Genomic DNA, 27,775 nt, shown 5'->3' with positions numbered 1-27,775 from the left:
CCAGTGTGTCTGATCCCTCCCCATTTCTATCTACAGTCTGTCTCCTCTCACCTCCTACATCCAGTATCTACCCCTTCCCACCTGACACCTCAGCCGCCGCCAGACTGATGCAAAGCCTTCCCTCTGATGTCAGCTCTGACTTCGGGGGAAGACTTCTGGGTCGGCTACATATGGCTTGCTGCAGGCTGCCTCCAACCCCTGCTGTTATCTGGACTCGAAAGAAGTGGTGGAAGGGAGTGCATTTTTGGACACAGAAGTCATGAACTGGGGAGAGAGGAAAGGAGGGAAAGAGATGCTGAGGTGGGGGAGGGAATAGAAAGGGAGAATTGGGTGTGGGTGTGTCAATGAGCGGGAAAGAGAGATGGTTGTGTACACACGGCAAATGGAAGAAAGAGGAGAATTTTTGGTAGTAGGGAGGAAGGTACAGAATATGATAGGGAAGAAAAAGATGAGAGTGAGAAATGTGGCAAGGGAACAATGGGGCAGATTGAAAGGGATGTAAGAGGGAGGAATATTGGACAGTAGTGAAGGGAATGGAGGGAGAGATGTGGCATAATGCTGGAGAGGGGTGATAGAAGGAGAAATGTTGGGCGTGGGGCTGGTGGGCAGGCACGAAAGATGAGAAAGAGATAAATGCTGGACCATGGTAGGGGGAACCAATGGACAGCAACAGAAGAATTTACAGAAGATGGGAAAGCGGAAAAAAGAAACTGGGACCAACTTTATGGAAAAATAAGTTTCCAGACAACAAAGGTAAAAAACGGAATTTATTGACTAAAATATGTTAGCTTTGGGAAATGTATATGGCAGATGTCTTTGTATTGTGTTCAAAAGAAAAGGAAATGCATTTCTGGTTTTATTTCTACAGTGTTGAAGTACTTGTTGACCCTTGCTGTGACTGGTGGGGATCCCCAAGCACCGCCAGCAGAGGACCTCCTCTAGAGATGGCCAGAACTCCCCTCCACCAAGCGCAGCAGTCGCTGGCAGCATCCATGAGCCACTGAGGTGCCAGCATCTGTGACTCAGGGACGCTACTGCTGCCTGCCAAGCTTGGCAAAAGGGACCCACGGCCAACTGCAAAGGAAGTCCTCAGCTGACAGTTTGTGGGTTCTCATCAGCTGAGTATTTATATTTACATTAGAGGTTCTGGTAGAAACCCATTTACAAAGTATGTATTCTTCCCAATTAATTTTTCCAAATTAGTAAAGTCTCTTTGCTTATTTGTAAATGGGTCTCTACCAGAGCCTTTAATTCAGTAGCATAATTAAATAAAATAACTATTTCTGAAGTTTATAGGGAAGGGTGGTGACGGAGGGGATTCCTTGCGGGGACGGGTGGGGACGGAGGGGATTCCTCGCGGGGACGGGTGGGGACGGAGGGATTCCTCGCGGGGACGGGTGGGGACGGAGGGATTCCTCGCGGGGACGGGTGGGGACGGAGGGATTCCTCGCGGGGACGGGTGGGGACGGAGGGATTCCTCACAGGGACGGGTGGGGACGGGTGGGATTTCTGTCCCCGCGCAACTCTCTAGTGCGCATGCGCGCTTATTATGTCACTGAGAGCAGCGAATGCAGGAAGCGGAGCAAAAAAAAAACAACCGAGTGAGCCGGGCCGCTGAGAAAGCGCGGGAGGCCTGGCCCGGGCTGCGGACAGGTAAGGAGTTAGGGCAGTGAGCCTTCCCTGCGGCTGAAATGGAGCCTGGCCACCCTCCGCGACAGACCACAGGAGTCCGTGTCCTTTTCCGCTCACCCCCTTCCCACGGACCCGACTACCTTGGCGATTCAAGCAGCGTGTGCACCAGTCTTCACACGCTGCTTCGGGCCCTTCTACTTCCCTGATTTGCTCTGCCACGTCTCTGATGATGTCATCAGGGACGTGCCAGAGTAAATCAGGGCAGTAGAAGGACCCAAAGCAGCGTGTGAAGACTGCTGTACACGCTGCTTGAATCGCCGGGTAGGTAGTCAGGTCCGTGGGAAGGGAAGGGGGGGGGCGCAAGGACTCTGGGGAAAATGGCAGACACTGGCCCTGTACTAACTCTCGTGGACAGGGGGAGCAGGAAGGGGTGCTGATGGACAGGGGGTGGGGAAATGAAGGGAGGCCTATTGCTGGACAGAGGGAGCAGGAAGAGGTGATGATGGACAGGGGGGGGAAATGAAGGGAGGCTTATTGCTTGACAGGGGGAACAGGAAGAGGTGCTGATGGACAGGGGGGAAAAATGAAGGGAGGCCTACTGCTGGACTGGGGGAGCAGGAAGAGGTGCTGATGGACAGGGGGGAAATGAAGGAAGGACTACTGCTGGACAGGGGGAGCAGGAAGAGGTGCTGATGGACAGGGGGGGAAATGAAGTGAGGCCTACTGCTGGACAGAGGGAGCAGGAAGAGGTGATGATGGATGGGGGGAAAAGGAATGGAGGCCTATTGTTGGATAGGGGGAGCAGAAAGAGGTGCTGATGGACAGGGGGGAAATGAAGGGAGGCCTACTGCTGGACAGAGGGAGCAGGAAGAGGTGATGATGGACACGGGGGAAAAATGAAGGGAGGCTTACTGCTGGACAGGGGGAGCAGGAAGAGGTGCTGATGGACAGGGGGAGTTAAAACAAAGGGAGAAGGGCTGCTGCTGGATAAGGGGAGCAGTGAAGGGGTGGTGGTGGACACAGGGGAGGTAAAAAATAAGGGAGAATGGACAGGAAAAAGCGGCTAAGGAGATAGAGAGAGAAAAATAAAAACAGACACACATATATTCTAGCACCCGTTAATGTAACGGGCTATAAAGCTAGTATATTATAATATACGTTTTAACATTCAATAAAAATTATCAGCTCAAATAAAGCAAAAGACATCGACTGATACCTGGATTATCCTCAATCATAGTCAGGCATATTTTCCCCCTACAGCATTAAACAACAATATTATCACCACCTGAGAATACCGATTTTTGTTTTGTTCTTATCCTACTTGCTGTCTTTCCCCAATTATCTCCTTAACCATATAAATATAGCTAAAAACATCCTTTGTTTTGATGTGCCTTTTACCATTCAAAACTGGACTTTTAAAATCTTTAAAACCTAAAGGAGAACAACCTCCATAAAATATATATTTAAAGAAATATATTTTATAAATTCCATTGGAGCCCACAAACAATTTCATATTTATTTTTTTTCTTTATATCTATAGTCCCCCCTCCCCATTCTAATACCAAGTAAAATGAAGGATTGAAGATGAATTAATATTTTTCCTTCTTTCCTCTCTCTCATTAATTAAATACAACTATTATGAACAAAGCCAAATATGTACCGTATATATCAGTATATTTTTATAGCATTCTTATTTTATAACCTTTCAAACATAATCCCCCAACAATCCACTTTCCCTCTTTTCTTTTCCTACTTGCACTCATACATATGTTTTGTGCTTTAATCTTCTTATTGGAACTTCCTCCTCGACTCCGTATTCATCTTTTCAATCTTGCCCAAGGAAACCTGGAATTTATATGCTGCAGAACTGTCAAACCCATGTGCTGTGCTCATCCTGGAACTGAGTGAATTTCACCAATCAGGATCCGCTGGAGACCGTAAATAAAATACGTCATTGCTATTGTTCAAAGTCCACTCCCGCTGAATCAAGCCCGAGGCAGTTAGAAAAACTCAGCTTTCTATGTATTCTAAGACCAACTGCCAGTTAAGAAGTAATGAAATGGCAATTGCAGCACTCAATCTTATTTTGTCGTACGCATATCACACAAAAACTATGTTTTTGTTGCCCGACAGAATCACCCAAAAGGAGGGCTCTCACATTTTAACAGCACTAAAACAAACCAAACAGCTGATCTCATTCAGCCTTCGCAATGCTAACAAAGTCAAGGAGTACACTTCCGAACCGGCTCATTTATTGGACCATTTGCTTATCCTGTTTAGCAATAAAATCCTGTAATGCCGTGGGATCTTCATAGTTGATTGTTTTATTGTTAACTGATAGCATGATAGCAGGGTAAAGCAGCCCAAATTTTGCTCCCATTTGTCTGAGCTGCGGGCGCATGAGCAGAAACTCTTTCCTAACAGCTGTAGTATGTTTTGCGAAGTCAGGAAGAATCAAGATTTTACTTTCCTGCCATTTAAGGTATTTGATTTGCTTAGCTGAAGTCAAGATTTGTAGCGTTTGCTGATATCGTAAAAATTTAACAATCAACGGTCTTGGTCCTATCTGATTGCTTAATCTGTGAGCCGAACACGATATGCCCTCTCTATCTCTAATGGGAAGGTAAATTTAATCGATAAAAGTTTTTGTGTAAGAAATTTTCTAGAAACTGAATTATATTTATACCCTAAACTCTCTCTGGGAGACCTAACAGTCAGATGTTATTCCATCTGCTATAGTTGTTTGCATCTTCTAAGTCCTATTCAAGACGAGCAATTATTTTCCTGTCTGCTGCATATTTAATCAATTTATCTTCGATTCCCGACACTCTCTGATCAAATTGATCCTTTCTAGTGCAGAATATTGATAATTTCTGTGACAGGTTGAAAACCTACATTTGAATTGAGGTGAGCTTTTCTGTGTTCCCCTGAATCAAGTCTTGTAATTTTTTTTATTTTTTATTTAACTCCACCATGACCGGATCACTAGTATCTCCCTACTCTAGTGGTAGCGGCACTTTTGATGCAGTTGGAGGATCCTGTTTGGGTCTCTTTGCTCCTCCACCAGTGGACGCAAAGGCAGTCTCCAATTTTGTCTGCTTTCTTGCTGCCATAATAATACTCCCGAGTTTTAAAATAACAAATCATCTTAAGAAAGGGTATATATAAATTTTAACTTTTAAATGCTTTCAATAGTGCAGGAAGGGGAGAGCAACAGATCACACGTCCATTCCTTTTGGCAGCCAAGCTCCCCCCCTCCCAACCCCCCTGCTCAATGACAATCTTTGGAAAAAAAAAAACTTGGGATGGGTGCGAAACACCACCTTGTCATGATGAAACACTGTGAAAGGAGGATCCACCACCAGTACTTGAAGTTCACCGACTCGTCGAGCTGAAGTAAAAGAGATAAGAAAGACTACTTTCCAAGTAAGGTACTTGAGATAAGCCGCAGACAATGGTTCAAAAGGAGGCTTCATCAAAGCAGTAAGGATCACATTAAGATCTCAAACTACTGGAGATGGTTTGAGTGGTGGTTTGACATTGAAAAGTCATTTCATGAATCTGGACACAAGAAGATGAGCAGTTTCCCATAGAAAGCACTGATAGCACAGAGTTGAACTCTAATTGAAGTGGTTTTGAATTGGATAAATGTAGAAGATAGTCCAATACTGAAGCAACAGAGGTGAATGTAGCCTCATAATGATGAACACCACACCAGGTAGAAAACCGTGTCCATTTCTGCAGGTAACACTGCTGCGTGGACGGTTTTCTGGATGCTCCCAAGATTAGTCTCCCAAGATTAGACTGAGAGATACCAAGCTGTCAGGTGCAATGTTGCAAGATTGGGGTGCAGAAGAGATCCATGATTCTGCGTGAGAAGAGACGGGAAAATTTGAAGAGGTGTTGGTTCCTTCACACTGAGTTGACGTAGAAGGGAAAACCATTGTTGTCTGGGCCACCGAGGAGCTATAAGGATCATGGTGGCTGATTCCCATTTGAGCTTGACAAGCATTTCGAGAATAAGAGGGATTGGAAGAAAAGCATATAGAAGCTTGTGAATCCAATAGAAAATATCTGCTTCCAGACGGTGAGGAGAGTACTGCCAGGAGCAAAACATGGGTAGTCTGTGATGGGGGGGATGCAAACAAGTCTATCTGAGGAGTCCCCTGCTGAGAAAATATAGGACACAGAACTGCAGAATTGAGTGTCCACTTGTGTGGTTGAAGAAATCTGCTGAGTTTGTCTGTAAGCGAATTCTGTTCACCTTGAATGTATATTGCTTTCAGTAATATATTGCAAACAATGACCCAGTTCCAAATCTTCTGGGCCTCCTGACAAAGATGGAGAGAACCTGTGCCTCCCCTTGTTTGTTTATGTAATATATCATAACCTGATTCTCCGTTCGGATAAGGACAGTGTTGGTCACAATGTGCTGAAAAGCTCCGAGAGCATTGTAGATCGCTCTGAGTGCCAACAGATTTATATGACAAAAACTGTCCTGGGTAGACCAGTGACCTAACTACTAAAACCATCCAGATTAGCTCCCCAAGCTTAAGTGTACGAGTCCGTGGTCAGAACTTTCTGATCAAGAGGAGTATGGAACAAAAATCCTCTGGACAGATTGGAAGATTTCTTCCACCACTGCTGTGACTGGTCAAGTGCTTGAGACCACTGAGATGTGAGAGTCCATTGAGGGTACCACATTGTATTGATAAAGGTGGTGAGTCACTTGAAATCGGAGGAATTTCCTAGAGGCCAGATGCACTGGAATGTGAGTGTAGGCTTCTTTCAGATCCAGAAAGCATAGCCAGTCATTGCAATCTAAGAGGGGATGTCAAATTGCCAGGGATATAACATCTGAAACTTTTCCTTCACTAGAAATTTGTTGGTACTCCTGAGGTCCAAAATTGGACGAAGACCTGTCTTCTTCAGAGCAAGAAAATACTGGGAGTAAAACCCCGGTTCCTCCTAGATGGCATTCAGAAGAAAGAATTCTATCTCTTGAAGAAGAAGGGACGTCTGCTGAGGGCGAGAAGACAATTCTCTTGGAGGATGATCTGGAGGGATATTGATAAAGTGAAGAGAGTATCCCTCTCGACTGACTTTTAGAACACAGAGGTCTATGGTAACCAGTTCCCAGCAAGGGTAATAAAGTTGAAACCATCCTTCAAATGGGTTGAGGGAGAGGCTGAGATACAGGAACAGCGGGCTATGCTCTCTAGAAGCACTTCAAAAAGACTGAGTAGGCTTCTATAGAGCTGCTGCCTCAGCTTTTTGAAGACGCTGCTACTTCCATTTCTTCTGCTGTGGTTGAGCAGTAGCAGCAGGTTTAGGAGAAAAGCACCTTTGATAGGAAGACTTAAAAGGCTTGGAAGCTGAAGGCTTAGGCTTGGATTTCACTAAGTCATTCCAATGTTTTTCATGATCAGTAAGCTTTTGGATGGCATTTTCAATAGAGTCACCAAATAGCTCATCATCCAAACTTGGAATGTTAACCAATATATCCTGGAGGTTGATGTCCATATCAGAGACTCTGAGCCATGCTAGATGTCTCATTGCCACTGAAATATCCAAGACTCTGGAAGACAAATCGAAGGCATCATAAGCTGATCTCGCCATATACTTCCAAGCCAGGGAAATGGCGTGAGAAATGTGATGAAATTCCTGTAATTGCTTTGAAGGGATGTATCTATCAAAAGAAGACAATTTCTTAACCAACTGCTTGATATAGCAGAAATATAAAAATTGCAGTTGATGACTGTTAGCCAACATGGTATTTTGGTATAGGCGATGGCCAAACTTGTCTATAGTGTGCCCCTCTTGCCCCAGGGGCACTGAGGCGTAAACTCTGGATTGAGTACATTTTTTCAAAATCGATTCTACTACCACGGACTAATGCTGGAGCTGCTGTTTGTCAAAACCAGAAGAAATTATTTTGTAAAGAGAGTCCAATTTTATGGGAGCCACACTAATTGTAAGAGGGGTCTCCCAGTTCTTATGAAGTGTCTCCTTGAGTATACCATGTAAAGGGAATCGAAGGAGTTCTTTAGGAGGCTCATCATAGTGTAGTCTTGGTGTCCATATCGGTGCCGAATAACTTTTCTTGCTGGTGCTTTAGACTCTTAATTGTACGTTTTTGCAGGGTAGAACACTGTGCACAGAATTTGATACGGTGTTCTGGGCCAAGTCACTGTAAACATCAACTACGTGGGACAGTGATGAAAATCTGTCATTGGCACCTGCAACACTTTTTAAAACCAGTTAACAGCTGGGACATCGATGGAAAAACTGTCTCAGCCAAATTGAATTCAATGGCTGAGGTAAAAAAGAGACACCTCAACAGGTAAAGTCTACAAGGGAAGAACAGTGAGGAAAAAATAACCCCAACTGTTAATTTTATTTTTTAATATACGCAGATAAATATGAGTATTAAAAATATTCATAAAAAATACGTGTGAGCAGGAAGGCAAAGGCAAAAATCGAACAACGTTCAAAAACATGACTTCTTAGATCCGCAGAAAACTAAGAACTGAGGAGCCACACGCCTATGTTGGGCAGGAAGGCACTCACACATGCGCGGTGTGGGCTATCACAAACTTTCTAAAAATTTTACAGTGGTGATGCACTTTTGAAGTGTCCGAACCGGGGCTCCGTGGATGACATTACCCACATATGAGAATATGCCGCTTGCTTATCCTGGGATAAACACTGTTACCGGGGGGGAGGAGGGGGGTGTAAAAATATTCATATTTAAATTGGACAAAACACACACAGAAAATACTCACTTCCACCTGCTTGTTCTTCATTACATTAACTTTAAATTGATGCAAAGACCACGTGAAAAAGCATCCGTGGACTTTGCAACAATATGGGTTAACAGACCAACTAACTTGTGCAGCAAGTAAGCACATAAGTTATTCCTAGCAAGGCATGCCATTGGTAAACAAAAACAAGGAGGAAAAAACATGAAATGTTATTTTTTTTTTAATGTGCCATCAATACTGCATGCTCTTTCGAAAGAGTACACACTTAATGATATTGCCTGCATAACAAAATAACCCCCTCCCTCCAAAGTTAAAACATTCCCAGAAATGACACAAAGCGAAAATGTTTTGACTGCACATCCCTATTACAATTCCTTCAAAGTACACAAACATTTAAACATGCTCTTTGATGTGTACAAATTTTATGATTTTACCCACAAAAATAATTTTAAGAAAGCATCCCCCATTCAAAATGCATAATTCTACAGTTATATTTTGGTCTTCAGTTTCAGGAAAACTAACTTACTTCAGTTGCCCTTCAGCAGTGTCCGGATTGTGTCTGTAGTGGAAATCTGTATATGGTGCTAAAATTTGCTAAATAGAAAAAAAAATATGTAGTTGTGTGCTTTTCAAGATATATTTTATCCCATCTCAACTTCTTCCAAGTCCGTCATTTTATATTTTGGTTTACTATTTTTTTTTATTTTCCATATTTGAGATGTTTAAATATTATACCACTTCACCAATGCAGGACTACACACCCATTCAGTCTGCACTTTTACTGTGACCAAAAACACCCCATACAAACCAAAAAGTACAGAATTTTACAGCACTATTTAAAAATGAACAATTACAAGTCATTAAAATGCGGATTTCATTTCACAAGAATATTTTTTAAACTATTTTCTTTTTTTTTTTAACTTTAATATTTATTGAATTTTTTCAATATAATCAAGCATAAAACTTGTACAGAAAGGAAACTCAGCATGAAATTAATACAATTGAAAACATATATAAAAGAATATCAAATATAAGCATAAATTTCTACTCAACTATTTTCTATTCGCATTTTTACTCAGAACTTTTAGACCAAAAGCATTAGATTAAATATGTAAAAACTGTGCTTTTGTTCTGGCAAGAATATATAGGTGAAAAAAAAAATTAATTAAGAAATATAGCCAAGTTACTGACTTGTAGCAGGTGCTCTCTGAGGACAGGAGGTATATATTCTCACAGATTATGTCATCCACAGAATCTGGTACGGATAGACACTGAATGTAATGTTGCTTTAAATTTTAAGGCACTACCCGTAACACACACACACCAGTGCTTTTCTGCCCGACATCAGCTCACAGAACCTTCTATTCAGTAACAAGGCTACAAAGCCAACTAGGGGAGATGGGCGGGCTGAGAGAATTATATACCTGCTGTCCTCAGAGAACACCTGCTACAGGTGAGTAACTTTGCTTTCTCCGAGGACTAATAGATATAACATTCTCACAGAGGAAACTCTCACACTGCCAGGATCATGACTCTAGAACAGGGGTGCCCAACACGTCGATCGCGATCGACCAGTAGCTCAGGAAGCCAACGCGAGTCGATCGCGGAGCCCATCCCGGGCTCCGTGATAGACTCGTGTTGCCGTCCTGATCTACCGGGCCAATCAGCCTTCCTCTCCAGTGTTCTCTCTAGGGCCTTTTAGCTGGGCGGTCCGCCCAGCTGTCATCTGCTGCTGCTGCCGCCGCTGCTGAACATAAAAAAAAAACAAAAAAAAAACTGGCTTGGAGATTTCAGCCCGTAGCGAACTTATGCTCCGTGGCTCTAACGTGTGCGTGCCGGCTTCCCTTCTCTTCCCTCCGAAACCGGAAGATATGTCCGGTGGGGGAGGGGGAGAAGGGAAGCCGGCATGCACATGTTGAGAGCCCTGAAGCAAGTGTTCGCTATGGGCTAAGACGGGAGACAGGTTAGTGAAGCATTTGCTCTTCTTGCTGCCGGGTCCTGCCTACTTTCTGTTTCCGCGAAGGCAGGACCCGGCATTTCCCCCCAATAGGTCGATCGCGATCTTGGGCCAATCAGCCTTCCTCTCCCCGACGGCAGAATTGACGTCGGGGAAAGGAATGCTGGTCAGCCAAAGCAGGGAGAGCTTGGGGCGGCGTCGGCTTTCGGGCCTGTTATTGGTGGCGGTTTGGGTCCTGGTCCCCGATGGCAGTGGCTTGGGGGAGGGCAGGGAGAAAGAAAGAAAAAGGGCAGGCAGGGAGACAGAAGGAAAGAAGAGAAACAGAAAAAAAAGAAAGGGAGGCAGAGAGAAAGAAAGGGCAGGGAGAGAGGAAGGAAAAGTTGGGGGAGATAACGAGGTCTGGAGGAGAGGAAGCATACAGGCTAAAAGAAGGGAAGAAAAATTGGATGCACAGTCAGAAGAAGAAAGTGCAACCAGAGACTCATGAAATCACCAGACAAGGTAGGAAAAATGATTTTATTTTAAATTTAGTGATCAAAATGTGTCTGAATTTATATCTGCTGTATATATTTTACACTAAGGTCCCCTTTTACTAAACCGCAATAGAGTTTTTTAGCGCAGGAAGCCTATGAGCGTCGAGAGCAGCGCTGGGCATTCAGCGCAGTTCCCTGCGCTCTAAAAACTGCTATCGTAGTTTAGTATAAAGGGAGGGAGGTATATTTGTCTATTTTTGTATGGTTGTTACTGAGGTGATAGTGCATAGAGTCATCTGCTTTGACCTCTTTGAAAAACCCTGGAATAGTACATTTTCTATGCGTACAGTGTGCGTTGTGTTTTTTTTTAATTTTATTGTTGGTAGATCATTTTGACTTGGTCATTTTAAAAGTAGCTCACAAGCCCAAAAAGTGTGGGCACCCCTGCTCTAGAAAGAGGGTTACAATGAACAAACATGAGTATGGCAAAACTGAAAAGGGCTGGAAAAAAATGTGGTGCTTAGAAAGAATTATTATACAGAACTGCTCGCATAAACCAACTGTCTTTTCTGGAGTTTTGCTCTAATAGTGGGAAGTGAAGGTATGCATTGAGGACCAAATGGCATATTTGCAGATGTCCTCAATGACAGGAGTGGAATGAAAATGGGCTATGAAGTCTTCATAGTCCGTACATTATGAGCAGTAACATGGCCTTCAAGCATCAGCCCAGCCTAACTATAAACATGGGAGATGCAGTCTGCTAGACCAGTGTTTCTCAAGTCGGTCCTGGAGTACCCCATTGCCAGTCAGATTTTTAGGATATCCACAATGAATATGCATGAAAGAAATTTGCATATAATGGAGGAAGTGCATAAAAATTAAGTTTATGCATATTCATTGTGAATATCCTGAAAACCTGACTGACAAGGGGGTACTCCAGGATTGACTTGGAAAACACTACGCTAGACAAATAGAGATGGTTCCCTTTGTAACAGGAACTCCAAGTCTGTTAGGGTCAAAAGCCACAAAAAACATAAGAATTGCTTTACTGGGATAGACCAAAGGTCCATCAAGCCAACCTAGGTCCCAAGTACCTAGCTAGATCCCAAGTAATAAAACAGATTGAGTTGAGAGGAAGTTCTATGAGAGTTAATGTGATCCAAGAAGTATGCAAGAGCACATTTACAAGGTATGAAGAGCTGCATCATCAGGGTGAGAAAAAGACAGGAAGAACTATGAACTGATTGAGATGAATTTCAGAGATGACTTTTGAAAGGAATTCCGGATGAGTCCGGAGAACAACTCTATCATGGTAGAATCTTGAATTTGGTGGTTCCAAAACAAGTACTTAGAGTTCGCTAAGCTGGCATGCAGATGCAAGGGCTATGAGAAATACGACTTTCCAAATAAGATGTTTGAGTAAGCAAGTTGAGAGTGGCTCCAAGGGAGACTTCATAAGTGCAGAAAGAATAACATTGAGGTAAAGTCCTTTCATGAATCTGGAAACCAAGAGATGTACAGATAGTGGTTTCTTTTCTAATGGAGAATGAAATGCACTGATGGCAACAAAATGAACCCAAACTTTAGGCCAGATATGGAAAGGTGAAGAAGGTAATCCAAAACAGAAGTGGACAAGTGATGGGGTCCAGAATGTGAAGGTGGAAGTCACACCAGACAATGAAGAGAATCCATTTGAGACAGTAACACAGTTGTGTGGCGGATTTTCTGGATGCTACCATGAAAGCTGATAACAGAGTGGTCAGGGTGAAGGCATTTACTTGCTCAGAGAGAAATACCATGCTGTGAATGCTAATGAGCGTAGAATGGGATGGAGGAGAGCACCTTTGTTGTGTGTGTGAGCAATACTGGAAACAGCTGAAGTCTGATGGATTCCCAAACAGTGAGCTGTAGGAGGAGAGAAAGCTATAGCTGATGTGGCCAGTGTGGTGTGATAAGGATCATGGTGCCCCAATCTTGGTGAAGTTTGAGTACAATTTGCTCAATGACAAGTATTGAAGGAAATATATACAGGAATTTGTTTCTCCAGTCCAGCAGAAAGGCATCCAACTCTAGATGATTGGGAGTATACAGTATGGAGCAGAAGTTTATTGAGGTCAAGGCTCCACTTTGCAGAGACACCAACATAGAAACAAACATGATGGCAGATAAAGGCCAAATGACCCATCTAGTCTGCCCATCCACATTAACCATTATCTCTTTCTCTCTCTGACAGAAACATGATGGCCGATAAAAGGCCAAATGGCTCATCTAGTTGGATAAGTGGTCATTCACACATCAGTGCTTGGCTTGAGTTGAAGATGATTATGCCTGAGAAGTCGCCAAGAGGGAGAGATGTTTATACTTCTTAGCTTTCTTATGTGAGAGCTCTACTAACATAGAAACATAGTAAATGATGGTAGATAAAAACCTGAATGGTCCACCAGTCTGCCCATTACTTATTCTCATTAGAAATGCATGATTAAGTTAATTTGTCTATTCTTTGATATTTCTGAGCCACAGACTAAAGTCCACCTGTTAATGTCCTAGGTTCCAATTGTTGAAGTTACCGTCCAAGTTCACTCCAGCCTATCCAACGATCCCATTGTTTGCAGAATATCTACTGTAAAGTCTGGCCAGTAACATCCTTATGTTCCAAGTTAGTGGGATCATGTTCCAAGTTAGTGGAGATCCCACTTATGCCCTTCCCAGTCCATCCTACACCGAATAACCACAAGTGGGACACAAATGATATAAGTTTGTCCAATACCGGCCTTGGATCTTTATATCATCTTGGTTTAATTTATATCATCTGTTTGTTTTTTAATTAGATAAGCACATGGTGTCGACAAGAAAGAAGTGGAATCTCTGCACTGTGTTGACTCAGATGTACAATGTTCCCAATGTGACATGGATGCAGATGGTGCAAGGTGTCGATGTAAGCTGGGTGTTGGGTTCCAAATCACCATCCATGCTTGATGTTGCAGATGCGGAACTAAAGTACTTCTGAAACTAAAGATTATGGACTTTCAGTAATCTCTTTTAAATGTGTGAGCAGGGGGCACAATGTCCTTTTTTTTTTTTTTTTTTTTATTTATTCAATTTTATTAATACAAACAAGCAATAAACATACTTGTACACAGACTACAAAGCACATTTACTTACCGTAACAGGTGTTATCCAGGGACAGCAGGCATATATTCTCACATGTGGGTGACGTCATCTACGGAGCCCCGATGCGGAAGCATTTTCAAGCAAACTTGATTGAAGATTTAAGTTTGCTCTACTGCTCCACGCATGCGTGCCTTCCTGCTCCACTAGGGGGTGCATCCCCTCGTGGTCTCCAGTTCACTTAACTAGCCAAGAAGCCAACCTCGGGGAGGTGGGCGGGTTGTGAGAATATATGCCTGCTGTCCCTGGATAACACCTGTTACGGTAAGTAACTGTGCTTTATCCCAGGACAAGCAGGCATGATATTCTCACATGTGGGTGACCTCCAAGCTTACTGAAGAGGGATGGAGGGAAGTTGGCAATTTAAGCAAATAGATTTCGCAATACCGATTGGTCGAACCGGCCATCGCTTCTGGACAGGGAGTCCAGACAGTAGTGGGAGGTGAAGGTATGAACCGAAGACCATGTGGCAGCCTTGCAGATTTCCTCAATAGGTGTGGACCTGAGGAACGCTACGGAGGCTGCCATCGCTCGGACTTTGTGTCCCGTTACTCGACCGTGTAGTGCGAGACCAGTCTGAGCGTAGCAAAAGGAGATGCAATCGGCCAACCAGTTGGACAAGGTGCGTTTGGAAACTGGGTGGCCTAACCGGTTTGGGTCGAAGGACAGAAACAGTTGTGGGACTTTCCGGTGTGGCTGAGTGCGTTGGAGGTAAAAGGCCAACGCTCTTTTGCAGTCAAGAGTGTGGAGCGCCACTTCTCCGGGGTGAGAGTGGGGCTTGGGGAAAAACACAGGTAAGACAATGGACTGATTGAGATGGAAATCAGACACTACTTTAGGTAGGAACTTTGGATGGGTGCGGAGTACCACCTTGTCGTGATGGAATACCGTGAAGGGTGGGTCCGCTACCAGCGCTTGCAGCTCACTAACCCGCCGTGCGGACGTGAGCGCGAGTAAGAAGATTACCTTCCAGGTGAGGAATTTTGGATGGCATTTGTCTAGTGGCTCAAATGGAGGTTTCATTAGTTGAGCCAGAACCACGTTAAGGTCCCAAACCACCGGGGGAGGTTTGAGAGGGGGGTGGACGTTCAGCAGACCCTTCATGAAGCGAGTGACTAAGGGATGGAGCGAGAGGGCTTTCCCTTCCAGGGGCTGATGAAAGGCCGCAATCGCACTGAGGTGTACTCGAATGGAGTTGGTCTTTAGGCCGGAATGAGATAGTTGAAGTAGATAGTCAAGGACCAGAGGCACGGGGACCGACACCGGGTCCTGGCTGTGGGAGGAGCACGAGGTTGAGAATCTGGTCCACTTTTGGGAGTAGCAGGTTCTCGTCGAGGTTTTTCTGGAGGCCTCCAATATCTCCTTGACTGATTGAGACACGGGGAGAGCAGTCATGGGGAGAGAAACCAAGCATTCAGATGAAGAGACTGAAGATTGGGATGTAACAGTGAACCCTGACCCTGTGACAGTAGAGAGGGAAACAGAGGCAGAGGCAGTGGATCTCTGACACTGAGTTGAAGTAGCAGGGAAAACCACGGCTGGCGTGGCCAGCGGGGGGCAATCAGGATCAGGGTGGCTTGTACTGTTTTCAGGTGGACAAGCGTCCGCAGTATCAGAGGAAACGGCGGGAACGCGTACAGGAACCTTCCCTCCCAGTCGAGGAGGAAGGCGTCGGCCTCGAGCCGGTCCGGGGAGTATATCCGGGAGCAGAAGAGAGGCAGCTTGTGATTGTGAGGGGACGCGAACAGGTCTATTTGAGGCGTCCCCCACCGTTCGAACACTCCTCGTAGGGCCTGAGAGTGTAGTGACCACTCGTGTGGCTGGAGGAGGCGGCTGAGTCTGTCCGCCAGGCAGTTTTGTTCTCCTTGTATGTACACCGCCCGAAGGAAGGTGTTGTTGGAGATTGCCCATTTCCAGAGGCGTAGGGCTTCCCGACAAAGGGGCCAAGACCCTGTGCCCCCTTGTTTGTTTACGTAGTACATCGCTACTTGGTTGTCGGTTCGGATGAGAACCACTCGGTCGCGGAGCAGATGTTGGAAGGCTACAGCTGCGAGGTAGATGGCCCGAAGTTCTAGCACGTTGATGTGGCAGCGACGGTCTTGTGCTGACCACATTCCTTGGGTGCGTAGGCCGTCCAGATGGGCTCCCCAAGCGTACTCCGACGAGTCCGTGGTGAGTACCTTGCTGTGGGGTGGGGTGAGGAAGAGCAAACCTTTGGAAAGATTTGAAGAGTCGGCCCACCAGCGGAGCGATCGTTGCAATGAAGGAGTCACTGTCACGGAGCGGTCGATCGGGTCCCGGTCTTGACGCCATTGGGACGCCAGGGTCCATTGAGGGATTCTCAGATGGAGGCGGGCGAATGGTGTGACATGGACGGTGGAGGCCATGTGGCCCAGAAGGGTCATCATCTGTCGAGCTGATACTGAGGTCAGCCGAGAGATCCTTCGGCTCAGACTTACTAACGCCTCCAGGCGCGGAGGGGGGAGGAAGGAACGGAGGCGAACCGTGTCCAGCGTGGCCCCGATGAACTGTAGGGACTGCGAGGGGCGTAGTTGAGATTTTGGGAAGTTTATTTCAAACCCCAGACTTTGTAGGTAGGTAATAGTCTGTTGGGTCGCTGAGATAACCCCTTCCTTGGACGGGGCTTTGATTAGCCAGTCGTCCAGGTAGGGGAATACCTGGAGGCCCTGGGAACGCAAGGTTGCTGCTACCACCACGAGGCACTTGGTGAAGACCCGAGGTGATGATGCTAGTCCGAAGGGGAGGACTCGGTATTGTAGGTGCCAGTCCCCTACTTGGAAACGCAAAAACTTGCGGTGAGCGGGGTGCACTGGGACATGTGTGTACGCCTCCTTGAGATCGAGGGAGCAGAGCCAGTCGCCCTCGTCGATCAAGGGGTAGAGTGTTGGTAGTGAGAGCATCCGAAACTTTTCCCGTACCAGGAATTTGTTGAGGCGTCTCAAGTCTAGTATTGGGCGTAGGTCTCCCGTTTTTTTCGGTACCAGGAAGTAACGGGAGTAGAAGCCCTTCCCCCGTTGGTCAGGGGGGACCTTCTCCACTGCTTTCAGGCGAAGCAGGTCTCGAGCTTCGGAGAGGAGTAGAGGTAGCTGAGTCCGGTTGGGAGGGCAATTCCTTGGGGGATTGTCCGGGGGAATGGCCCGAAAGTTGAGAGAGTACCCTGATGAGATCACGCCAAGGACCCATGCGTCCGATGTGAGTTGTTCCCAGCGAGGGTAAAAGGCTTTGAGTCGACCTCCGATGGGACTATGGCGGAGGGGGCCCGCCCCCTTCCGCGTGTCCCGTCAAAAGGACGGGGATGGTTTGGTGGTCGCGGGCGGTTGAGACTTGGGCATGGCCCTGTGATGGGCTTGCGGACGTCTGGGTGGGGGCCGCAAGAAAGCAGGGGTGGACTTTTGTGGGTAGCGGCGCGGAGGGGCCCTGTATGGCCTGGGCGCTGGCGGTTTGGGCTTTGCCGGACAAGGGAGGCAAATGAGCGTTCATGTTCGGAGAGGCGTTTTGTCGCCGCCTCGATAGTGTCATCGAACAATTCCTTTCCCACGCAGGGGAGGTTAGCCAACCGGTCCTGTAAGTTGGGGTCCATGTCGACCAGGCGCAGCCAAGCTAATCGGCGCAAGGCGATAGCGAAGGCTGCTTCTCTGGAGGAGAGTTCAAAGTCATCGTAGGCCGCGTGGAATAGGTGAAGGCGCAGGTTGGAGAGGGACTCTAGAAGCAGGCTGAACGTTCCCTGCCGGGAGGCCGGTAGGTCAGTCTCAAAGGCTCTCAATAGTCCAATGAGATGTTTGAGGTATGAAGTGAAGGTGAAAGTGTAGCTTTGCACCCTAGAGGCCATCATTGCGTTTTGGTATAGTCTCCTGCCGAACTTGTCCAGGGTTCGGCCTTCTCGGCCTGGGGGGACCGCTGCTGAGACCCGGGACGGGTGAGCCTTTTTCAAGGAGGATTCCACTAGTAGCGATTGGTGGGAGAGCTGTGGTTGCTCGAATCCGGGGTAAGGTACTGTGCGGTACTTGGCCTCCATTTTGGAGGGTACGGCCGTGACCATGTAAGGGGTCTCCAGGTTCCTGAAGAAGGCCTGTTGGAGTACCGGGTTAGGTGGTAAGCGAAGGGACTCTCTGGGCAATGATGGCATATCCAGCTCCGCCAGGTACTCCTTCGAGTATCTGGAGTCGGACTGGAGGTCTAAGTCCAATGCTTGGCCCATGTCTTGGACAAAGCGAGTGAAGGATGGACGAGATGTCCCCGGGGCCCCGTGCGGGGTCGGGGAACGGGACCTTCGTCGGGTGGAGAAGGATAAGGAGGCTTCCCTCGAGTATCGAGGTTCATGCTCTGATCCATGCTCCGAGGCTGGGGAAGCACTGAGAGTGTGTTCCGGGGTTGTCGATCTTCGGCGTCTCGAGGAGCCCCTCGGGGACGATGCCGGGATTAGGGGTACCGATCGATGTCGGATTGGTGATCTCGATCCGGACTCCCTCGGAGAATGCGTCCGAGGGGGAGTTCGGAGGATGCGTGGGTTGGAGAGTGATAACTCAGCCACCCTTAGTGGTCCTGTACGAGGTGTGGGAGAACGGCCTCGTAGGGTTGGTGAACCTCGGGCCTTCTTGGAGGTACGGCGGTTCGAGGTTTCTGTCGTTCTAGCCCGACGTTTTGCCCGTCGGCGGTCTGCAGAGGGGGAACGTCTCGGGCGTCTCGGCGAGGAGTCCGAGGAGGATGGGATGCGGCGAGGATTGCGCACCTTTCCTCGAGGTTGTTCGGTGTGAGGCTCAGGCTGGTCTGGCACATTCGAGGTCGAGGCCGATTGAAACTGGGCCATTGCAGCGGACAGCTCCGACGTGATCATCGCTCGGAGTAGGTCCTGGAAGACGGGCACGGACAGCATCGAAGGCATGTCCCCTGCCTCGGTGCGCTCCACCGGGGGCGACCTCGTATCAGAGTATTCCCGTGTGGTGGAGGCACGGCCCGAAGGCTTGGAGGGTTTAGACGGGGCTGTAAGCATGGGGCTTCCGCCATGCGTCGCCGTTGTCCCCGAGGCTGGCTTCTTCGCTGTTACAGAACCTGAAGAGGGAAGAGGGGACTTACCCGGAGCCGAGGCTTTCTGTTGTCCCGAGGGCTTCGGGGTCGAGTCTCGAGGCGATGCCGAGGTTTCCGGGGCCGAGGTCAAGGCCGGGGCCGAGGCCAGGGCCGACCTCGAGGCCGAGGTGGAGAGTTGGTCCGGGGTGAAGAGATCCGCCATGCGGGCTTTTCTACGGCGGAGGGCCCGGTTTTGGAAAATAGCGCACTGGGGGCAGGAGTCGGTTGGATGAGTCGCCCCCAGGCAAAGGATGTACCGGCGATGCGGGTCTGTGAGAGAAAGAAGCCGCTCGCACCGGGTGCACTTTTTAAAGCCGGTCAAAGGCCGGGACATTAAATCGAAAGTAGCCGCGGCTCGATTAGCCACGCGGACCCGGAAGCCTCCGGGTCGTTGAAAACGAAGCAGGAATCAAGTAAAAAGGTAAGGAATTCGCGCACAGCGACTTGATCGTGAAAAAACAAGAAAAAAATCGCGGTGCTAGAAGGCAGTTGGGGCAGAGCCTGAAAAACACGTCTTCTAGGCTCGCGGAAAATTTTGAACTGGAGACCACGAGGGGATGCACCCCCTAGTGGAGCAGGAAGGCACGCATGCGTGGAGCAGTAGAGCAAACTTAAATCTTCAATCAAGTTTGCTTGAAAATGCTTCCGCATCGGGGCTCCGTAGATGACGTCACCCACATGTGAGAATATCATGCCTGCTTGTCCTGGGATAAAGAATATTATAAGAAAAATCTATAACCCTAAATCCACTTAACACAGTGTTTTTGGTTACTCAATAATAATTCAAATTATTTAGTCCACAACTTTTGGAGAGAGACTTAAGAAAAAATAAAAATAAGAAATAAGACAAATCTTATCCAACTTAGAAAGCGGCATTTTTCTGCGGTGCTACAGCCATTCATGGCAGGTTACTCATTTTCAGTTACAGGCACTACATGCTCTTTAGATTCTATAAATCCTATCAATTGTTTAGGCTCAAAAAATAAGTAATTCTTATTCTGATGTGAAACAAAACATTTTACAGGAAATTTCAACATAAAATTTGCTCCCAAGGCTAGGACTCTTGGCCGTAGTGCCAAGAATTCCTTCCTACGCCTCTGAGATCTCAATGACATATCAGGAAATATTCGAACATTAGAACCTAAAAATTGATAATTAATATGATGAAAAAACAAGCGTAGTATATATTCTCTATCACTTTCTAAAGCAAGAGTTATTAACAGGGTTTTCCTTTCCGTTATAACCTCTAAAGAGTTCTCCAGAAACGTCGTTAAGTTCATGTTGTCATTATTTGTCCCTTGAATCTCATTAGGAGTGGAAACTTCTACAGGTTTCTTTACTTGAAGATAATTAGCTCTAACAATTGGTGGCAAACTTTCTGTGGGAATTAGCAAAATTTCCTTAAAATATTTTCTTGCCATCTCCATTGGTGAAATTAAGGGACATTTAGGAAAATTTAGGAGTCTCAGATTATTTTTCCTTAGTTGGTTCTCAAAACTTTCCATTTTCCTGGCAGTAAATTATCTTTCTTTTACCAATTCCAAATCCAAAGTTTTCATTTCGGATATTCTTGACTCCTGTTTTTCTAATTTCTCACTTAAATCTTTAAGGACCAAGCCCTGTTGCTCCACTTTAGAGTGAATAGTCCCATAATCAATTTTTAAAGTGGAAAAGGACAGTTTGAGGTTAGCGTCCATAACTGATATGGCCTGCCATAAAGCCTCCATATTTATTAACTTAGGCTTCTCCAACACCCCAAAGTTGATGTTGCTTCCTCCCGAAGCTCCTCTCACCTCCTCTACAGGGTGGGAAAGCTGCTGCTGTTCTCTGGCTTCTTCAGCTCCCGGTAGAATTGGAGCTGGCTGTCCTCCTTCTCTGGGGTCATCGTTACCTCAGGAACTCCCGACACTGCACTGCTTCCGGGTTGTGGTGGTGGCTGCCTCTGCTCCGGGCTCAACAACGCCCGAATGTGCTGGCTGAGTTAGCCCGACGTATTCGGGCTTACCCCTGAAGTAGCCCCCGAAGATTCGCTCGAGCGGGCTAACGCTCCCTCGATTGTAGTTTGCACCAGACGCGGTGCCGCTATCGCCGCTGGAGGATTGCTGCGAAGGGCTCCTTTCCTCTTCCCCATATCGAGGTAAGAGAGTTGCTAGATCGCTCAGCAAACGCCTGCCGACTGCAAGAGAGGGAGCCTCCTACTCAGGCGTCCGCTCTCGTCGCCATCTTGTTTCTCTCTCACAATGTCCTAATGCTCAGGACTGACACACTGAACACACCAGTTGTGTGGATCCAGTGGCCGAGATAGTCCTATTGCAATGAGAGCACCTTTTAAAGCAGTGTATTGCACACTGTATGCTGCAGCACACTAGAAAGGAGGAAGCGCCTCTCACGGTGAGAGGCACATCCTAGAGCCAATCAGCCAGTGCTAGCGCCTCTCCTTCTCTCTGGCCCTATTCCCTGCTGGCACCCTCCACTGCCGTCTCAGGACCCGTCTGAAGGGCCTTCATGCATGTGTGCGCATGATGTCATCACAGCAACGTCCATACACTTCCAGGTGCCTTGAGCCGCAGTCACTACCTTTAGTGTGTCGTGGCTCAAGAAAGTTTGCGAGACACTGTCTTAAAGCCACTAGCTGCCTTGGACATGGAAAGGAAAACAACTGATTCAAAATCAAAGGGCTCAATGGCTCAGACAGCTCGAGTAAAACTGTACCCCAAGAAAGCTCAATGCTCCCGGTAGGAAGAGCGAGCTCAAAGTGGCTTGAAGGCCTGAACACCGAAAGTAAAAAAAAAAAATGAAGGAAGCTCTACTAAAAAAGAGGAACTGAATAAAAACAAGAAATTATGACAAAAACTGGAAGAAAAAAAACCAAAGGAAAGGCAGCAAAAATGGACAAGATTTAACAAACTGAGAACACTGAATGAATGCACAGTTTATCATCTCTACAGAAAATGAAGCTATGCAGGTCCCATGAGCTGATGTCAGGCAGGAAGGCACCAGCAGTGGCATAAAATTTAATTGGCAGTACACTTGTGATCCGTCTGTACTGGGTTCCGTGAATGAATGCATCTATCTGTGAGAATATTATCTCTGCTTATCCCCCAAGAAACATATACTTAGAACAGTATGTATGTAAACTGTAGGCATAAACTAAAAACTGTTGGCTCACAGATGATATAAGATGATCCACTGTAAATCATTTAACTTATCAAACTGCAAATGCTTGGAATTCACTTCCAATAGAGACCCACAGTACTAATACAGTGGTACCTTGGATTACGAGCATAATCCGTTCCAGGAGCATGCTCGTAATCCAAAATGCTCATTTATCAAAGCGAGTTTCCCCATAGGAAATAATGGAAACTCGCTGTGATACGTTCCCACCCCCCACCCCCGATGACCAGCATCGCTCCCCCCCGCTCGCAAAGGCCCCCTCGCTCAAACCGGCACCCCCCCCCCACCACGCGAACCGGCCCCCCGCCAGTACAACTTAAATTTACCCACCTCCCTGTCTAGCACCAGCACCGGCACGCAGGCACAGCTCGTGTGCCTAGAAGATCTTCCGGCTTCGGTTCCATAGACAAAGCGCGCCTTTGTCCCGGCGCGCTTTTGACCTGACACCTCCGGCTTCTGCCTGCCTGCCTTGAGCATGCATCTGCGCATGCTCAAGGACTTCTATTCTCCCTCTCGCCGAGAATTCGGCGAGAGGGAGAATTATAAGTCCTTGAGCATGCGCAGATGCATGCTCAAGGCAGGCAGGCAGAAACCGGAGGTGTCAGGTCAAAAGCGCGCCGGGACAAAGGCGCGCTTTGTCTATGGAACCGAAGCCGGAATATCTTCTAGGCATACGAGCTGTGCCTGCGTGCCGGTGCTAGACGGGGAGGTGGGTAAATTTAAGTTGTACTGGCGGGGGTGCCGGTTGGAGCGAGGGGGCCTTTGCGAGCGGGGGGGAAACAATGCCGGTTATCAGGGGGGGGTGCTCGCAAATCGAGTCAACACTCGGTTTGCAAGTCAAAAGTTTGCTGAGTGTTTTGCTCATCTTGCAAAACACTCGCAAACAGGGTTACTCGCAAACCGAGGTTTGACTGTACATACGTTCTGTTTCATAAAAATCTAAAAGCATGGCTTCTCTAGATATCACTGTTAGGGGCTTAATCTGATACTGACTTTGCAATACAAGTCATTTCAGTGTTCTCCCCAGAAATTCTTTCCAGCCGGGTGACATGAAAAAGAAGCCGGGTGGGACGGGGAAATTTGGTGGTGTGGAAAATTAAATGTGTACTATTTTTACTAGTTAATTGTTATTAATTATTTTCTAATGCTCAATATGGCTTCCTTTTTTAAGGTTTGACATTTGTGCCAGAATTCTTTTTTCTTTAATTATATCATTTATATATATACATCTCAAAGAAACTTTGCCACAATTTTTAAACAAATAATAGGATACAATTCCAAATTTAAACAATGCACTGGCTCTTAACAGTCTTCATTAGGGAGAGGCAATTCACATATCAAAGAGAGCAACTTACTTTGAAAATAAGAAAAGAATATTATACATAAGATAATGTAGTGTTACTTCTTCCATTAATTTAAAGGACCTTTTAACTAGAGTCAATCACTTATGTTATGCCAGAATATTTTTATTAGATTTAAAAGAAGTATCCAATTCTAGAAGTGAATAATTAGATATTTGCCCTCTTTCAAATGGTATAGAGAAAGTCTCTCAAACTTTTTTAACTCCGGCACACTAAACGGAGCAAATGTTTTTTTGTGGCACATTATAATTGAAATTATAAAATTGCAAAACCATAAAATTACTTGCCATTAGTTTTCAAGGATCAATCACGTCAAAGAATGATGCTTATCTGGACAGTTGTATCCTTATGCATATAGATGCTCATAACATTGACAGATTTTTGTGTATCCAGCGTGCATGTCATCTATTCTAGTGTATACTTATGAAGGGAATTTTTTTAAATAATGTAAAATTCAGGAATCTCTTGTGGCACACTCAGAATCTCTTCAGGGCACACCACTGTGCCGCGGCACACAGTTTGAGAGACAAACAGTACCAACCTACTTCAATGTTTTTCATGCCATGTTGCATTACAGAAAATATTTTAGCCCTCATTTTCAACTAGTACAAACAAGTACAGGATGTGTCCTGAGGATCACGAGTCAGTCACAATGGGGTCCTTTTACTAAAGCTTAGCACGTGTGCAAATGGAATTAGTGCACACTAAATACTAAGAAGTCCATAATCTATGGGCTTCTTAGCATTTAACACCCACTAAAGGAATTTGTGTGCACTAAGCTTTAATGAAAGCATCACAATATCTTTAAAGTATGTTTTCTTGTTATATATTTTGAAATTCTGGTAAATAAGATAGTTATAAATTTTCCACCATGTTTCAAAATCAGTTAAAAAGAAACAAAAAGCAATCTCTTACCTCTAATTCTACATCAGCTCGCACATACTGTCTGGTCTTTGGATGGTTAAGAAGGTGCAAAATTGTAGTTATAAGGGCCTCATTTATTCGGCTTAATTGGCAATCGATCACATTTTTCAAAATGGTACTGAAGCCACCTCTAAGAGCTACTACCTCTGGATTATGAAGTGCTGAAACAGAAATAAAACATTCAACAAACCATTTCAATAGAAAGGGGGGAAAAAAAAAAAATCAAATCAGTATTTCAAGTATATTTTATTCATATTCTGTTTTCAACTATAGTAACAAACATTTTTTTAACACATCGTATTTTTTGCTCCATAAGATGCACATTTTTCCTGCCCAAAATTGAGTGGAAATCTCGGTGCGTCTTATGTAGCAAACTTACAAAAACATTTACCCCCCCATACCGTTTAAAAATACTCCTCCCGCTGCCGCACCTTTTTAAAACACCCCACCCGCTGCGCTGCCACACGCACGCTGCACCTTTGTTAAACACCCCCTGCATGCCCACCGCCGCCTGCACCTTTTTAAAACACCCCACCCGCCCACTGCACCTTTGTTAAACACCCCCCTGCACGCCCACCACACCTTTTTAAAATCCAAACCCTCCCCCCCCCACGGCAACTTGTTGCAAATAACCTGATGGTCCAGCGTGATCTCTCCCTCGCTATCTTTCTCCTCCTATTTCCCATCCAGCAGCGCGAAGGTCAGGAGCAAAGCTGGCCGCGCTGCTTTCTGAATGGCAGCGAGAACTGTGCACAGCCATAAAGAAAGCAGCACGGGCCAAAGCGGGAGCACGGAAAGCTTTGCTCCTGACCTCCGCGCCGCTGGCTGGGAAATAGGAGGAGACAGATAGTGAGGGAGAGATCACGCTGGACCATCAGGTTATTTGCAACAAGTTGCCACGGGGGAGGGGGGAGGTTGGTTTTAAAATGGTGCGATGGCGGAGCCTGACAAGGAGTATGGGGTTGGGTACAGAGACTGGCAGGGAGAATTTGGTTCAGAATGGGGGGGGGGTTCGTTTTTCTCCTCTAAATCTAGGGTGCATCTTATGGTCAGGTGTGTCTTATGCAGCAAAAAATACGGTACATTCTAAAATCCCACCAAAAACATGATCATTTTCATCTCAACGCTACACAATCTCTGTAGCATCCTCTCGAACACATTTTCTCAGGCAGAAGGGAGAACATATTTCTAGAATTAAAGTGGCAGCTCATCTGAGGCAAAGCATAATTGGAGAAGCTGGCTGATAAACAGGGAATATTATTAGTATCAAAATAGAAAATGTGGGTAAACTTCTTTTATCATAAAAGAGACAGGATGATAATACTTCTATCGAAACCTGTGTTCTATCATTTTTGACCAATATTATCAGACGCAATTGGGATGTTTAAAGATCAACGTGACCGTAATGTCTTTTCAAATTCCAGCAATTTAAAAAAGCTTTTAAGTCCTGAAATGTTGCCAGCAACTAGTGATTTATTTTTTAATAATTGGTCACTCCAAATGTGGAAATTATGTCACTTGTGCTTGGATACTTTATATTAAGTCCAGGAATTTCTGAACCTGGTCAAAAGTAAGTGATAAAAGTTGAAATACGACACTACTTGTAACACCAATTATGTGGTGTATGTTCTGCAATGTCCCTGCAACAAGCTATATGTTGGGAAGACTACTAGAACATGCACATCCTCATGATTGAACACAAGTCCTGCACACCACAAATTTTTCAAGAGCCATAATCTTGCTTACAAAATCCACAAGGTTCACTCCTCTCCCCCTCTACTTTTTAACATGTTTATAAGTGATATTGCTGAAGGGATATCAGGTAAGATTTGCCTCTTTGCGGATGATACCAAAATCTGCAATAGAGTAGACACCCTGGATGGGGTGAACAATACGAAGGAGGACCTAGCGAAGCTTAAAAAATGGTCTGAAATTTGACAGCTAAACTTAATGCTAAGAAATGGAAGGTCATGCATTTGGACTGCAAAAACCTGAAGGAACAGTACAGTTTAAGGGGTGAAGAACTTATGTGCATGACAGAAGAGCGGGACTTGGGTGTGATTGTACGTGATGATCTTAAGGTGGCCAAACAGGCTGAAAAGGTGACAATGAAAGCTAGAAGGATGCTAGGGTGCATAGGAAGAGGTATGGCCAGTAGAAAAAGAGGTATTGAGGCCCCAGTATAACATTGTTGAGACCTCATTTAGAATATTGTGTACAATTCTAAAGACCACACCTTCAAAAAGATGTAAAGAGGATGGAGTTTGTCTAGAGCAGTGGTCTCAAGCTCAAACCCTTTGCAGGGTCACATTTTGGATTTGTAGGCAGGGCTGTGGAGTCGGAGACATTTTGGGTACCTGGAGTTGGAGTAGGAGTCGTGGGTACGAGAAACTGAGGAGTTGGAATCAAAAGATTTATCTACTGATTCCACAGCCTTACCAGAGCAGTGGAGTCAGAGTTGGAGACAATTTTTGGTACCTGGAGTCAGAGTCATGGGTACCAGAAACTGAGGAGTTGGAGTCGGAATCTAAGGATTTATCTACCGTCTCCACAGCCCTGTTTGTAGGTACTTGGAGGGCCTTAGAAAAAATAGTTAATGTCTTATTAAAGAAATGACCATTTTGCATGAGGTAAAACTCTTTATAGTTTATAAATCTTTCCTTTTGACTAAGTCTTAATAATAATATTGTAATTTATAACTAAAGAGACATATGATCAAGAAACTGTTTTATTTTACTTTTGTGATTTATGATAAATATACCGAGGGCCTCAAAATAGCCGCAAGTTTGAGACCACTGGTCTAGAATAAGGCTACTATGGTGCTTGGTCTTCATCATAAGGCAGGGGTGTCCAACCCGAATGCAGCCCCGCCAGGCATTTTGTGCGGTCCCCCTCAAGGGCGATGCGGCATTTCGTGCGGCCCCACTCAAGGGCGATGCGGCATTTCATGCTGCCCCCAGGTGTTTACTTTCTGGCCGGCTCCCTCCTCCATCTTGCTGCAGTGTTTTTCTGTTCAAAGCCACAGGCAGCGGCTCCTAAGCGCCTCCTGCGGTTGTACCGGAAGTGTTCCCTGTGACGTCGCAACAGCAGTGAGAAAGCATCCAGATCAGCCATTGGAGGTGCATAGGAGCCGCTGCCCGCGGCCTGGAGCAGAAAAATGACTGTAGCAGTGAGGAGGGAGCCAGCCTGAAGGTAATCATTGGAGGGAGGCACAGAAGGGAGGGAGGAAGATGGGCG

General features: G+C 45.9%; 1 protein-coding gene across 5 annotated transcripts in view; it reads right to left on the bottom strand.

The window, feature by feature from the left end:
- RICTOR (RPTOR independent companion of MTOR complex 2) overlaps positions 1 to 27,775 on the bottom strand; it is a 607,299-nt gene that overhangs the window by 447,042 nt on the left and 132,482 nt on the right. For all 5 annotated transcript variants that reach the window (XM_033932568.1, XM_033932543.1, XM_033932533.1 and 2 more), the window contains 2 exons: positions 24,530 to 24,699; positions 8,923 to 8,990 (listed from right to left, as the gene is read on the bottom strand). In XM_033932568.1, coding sequence (XP_033788459.1) covers positions 8,923 to 8,990; positions 24,530 to 24,699 — 238 coding nt within the window. The remainder of the gene's footprint in view (positions 1 to 8,922; positions 8,991 to 24,529; positions 24,700 to 27,775) is intronic.

Source organism: Geotrypetes seraphini, chromosome 1 (genome assembly GCF_902459505.1).
Source record: "Geotrypetes seraphini chromosome 1, aGeoSer1.1, whole genome shotgun sequence".
Taxonomy (NCBI): Eukaryota; Metazoa; Chordata; class Amphibia; order Gymnophiona; family Dermophiidae; genus Geotrypetes; species Geotrypetes seraphini.
The sequence above is the reverse complement of the archived record's forward strand: the minus strand, read 5'-3'. Positions and strand labels throughout refer to the sequence as shown.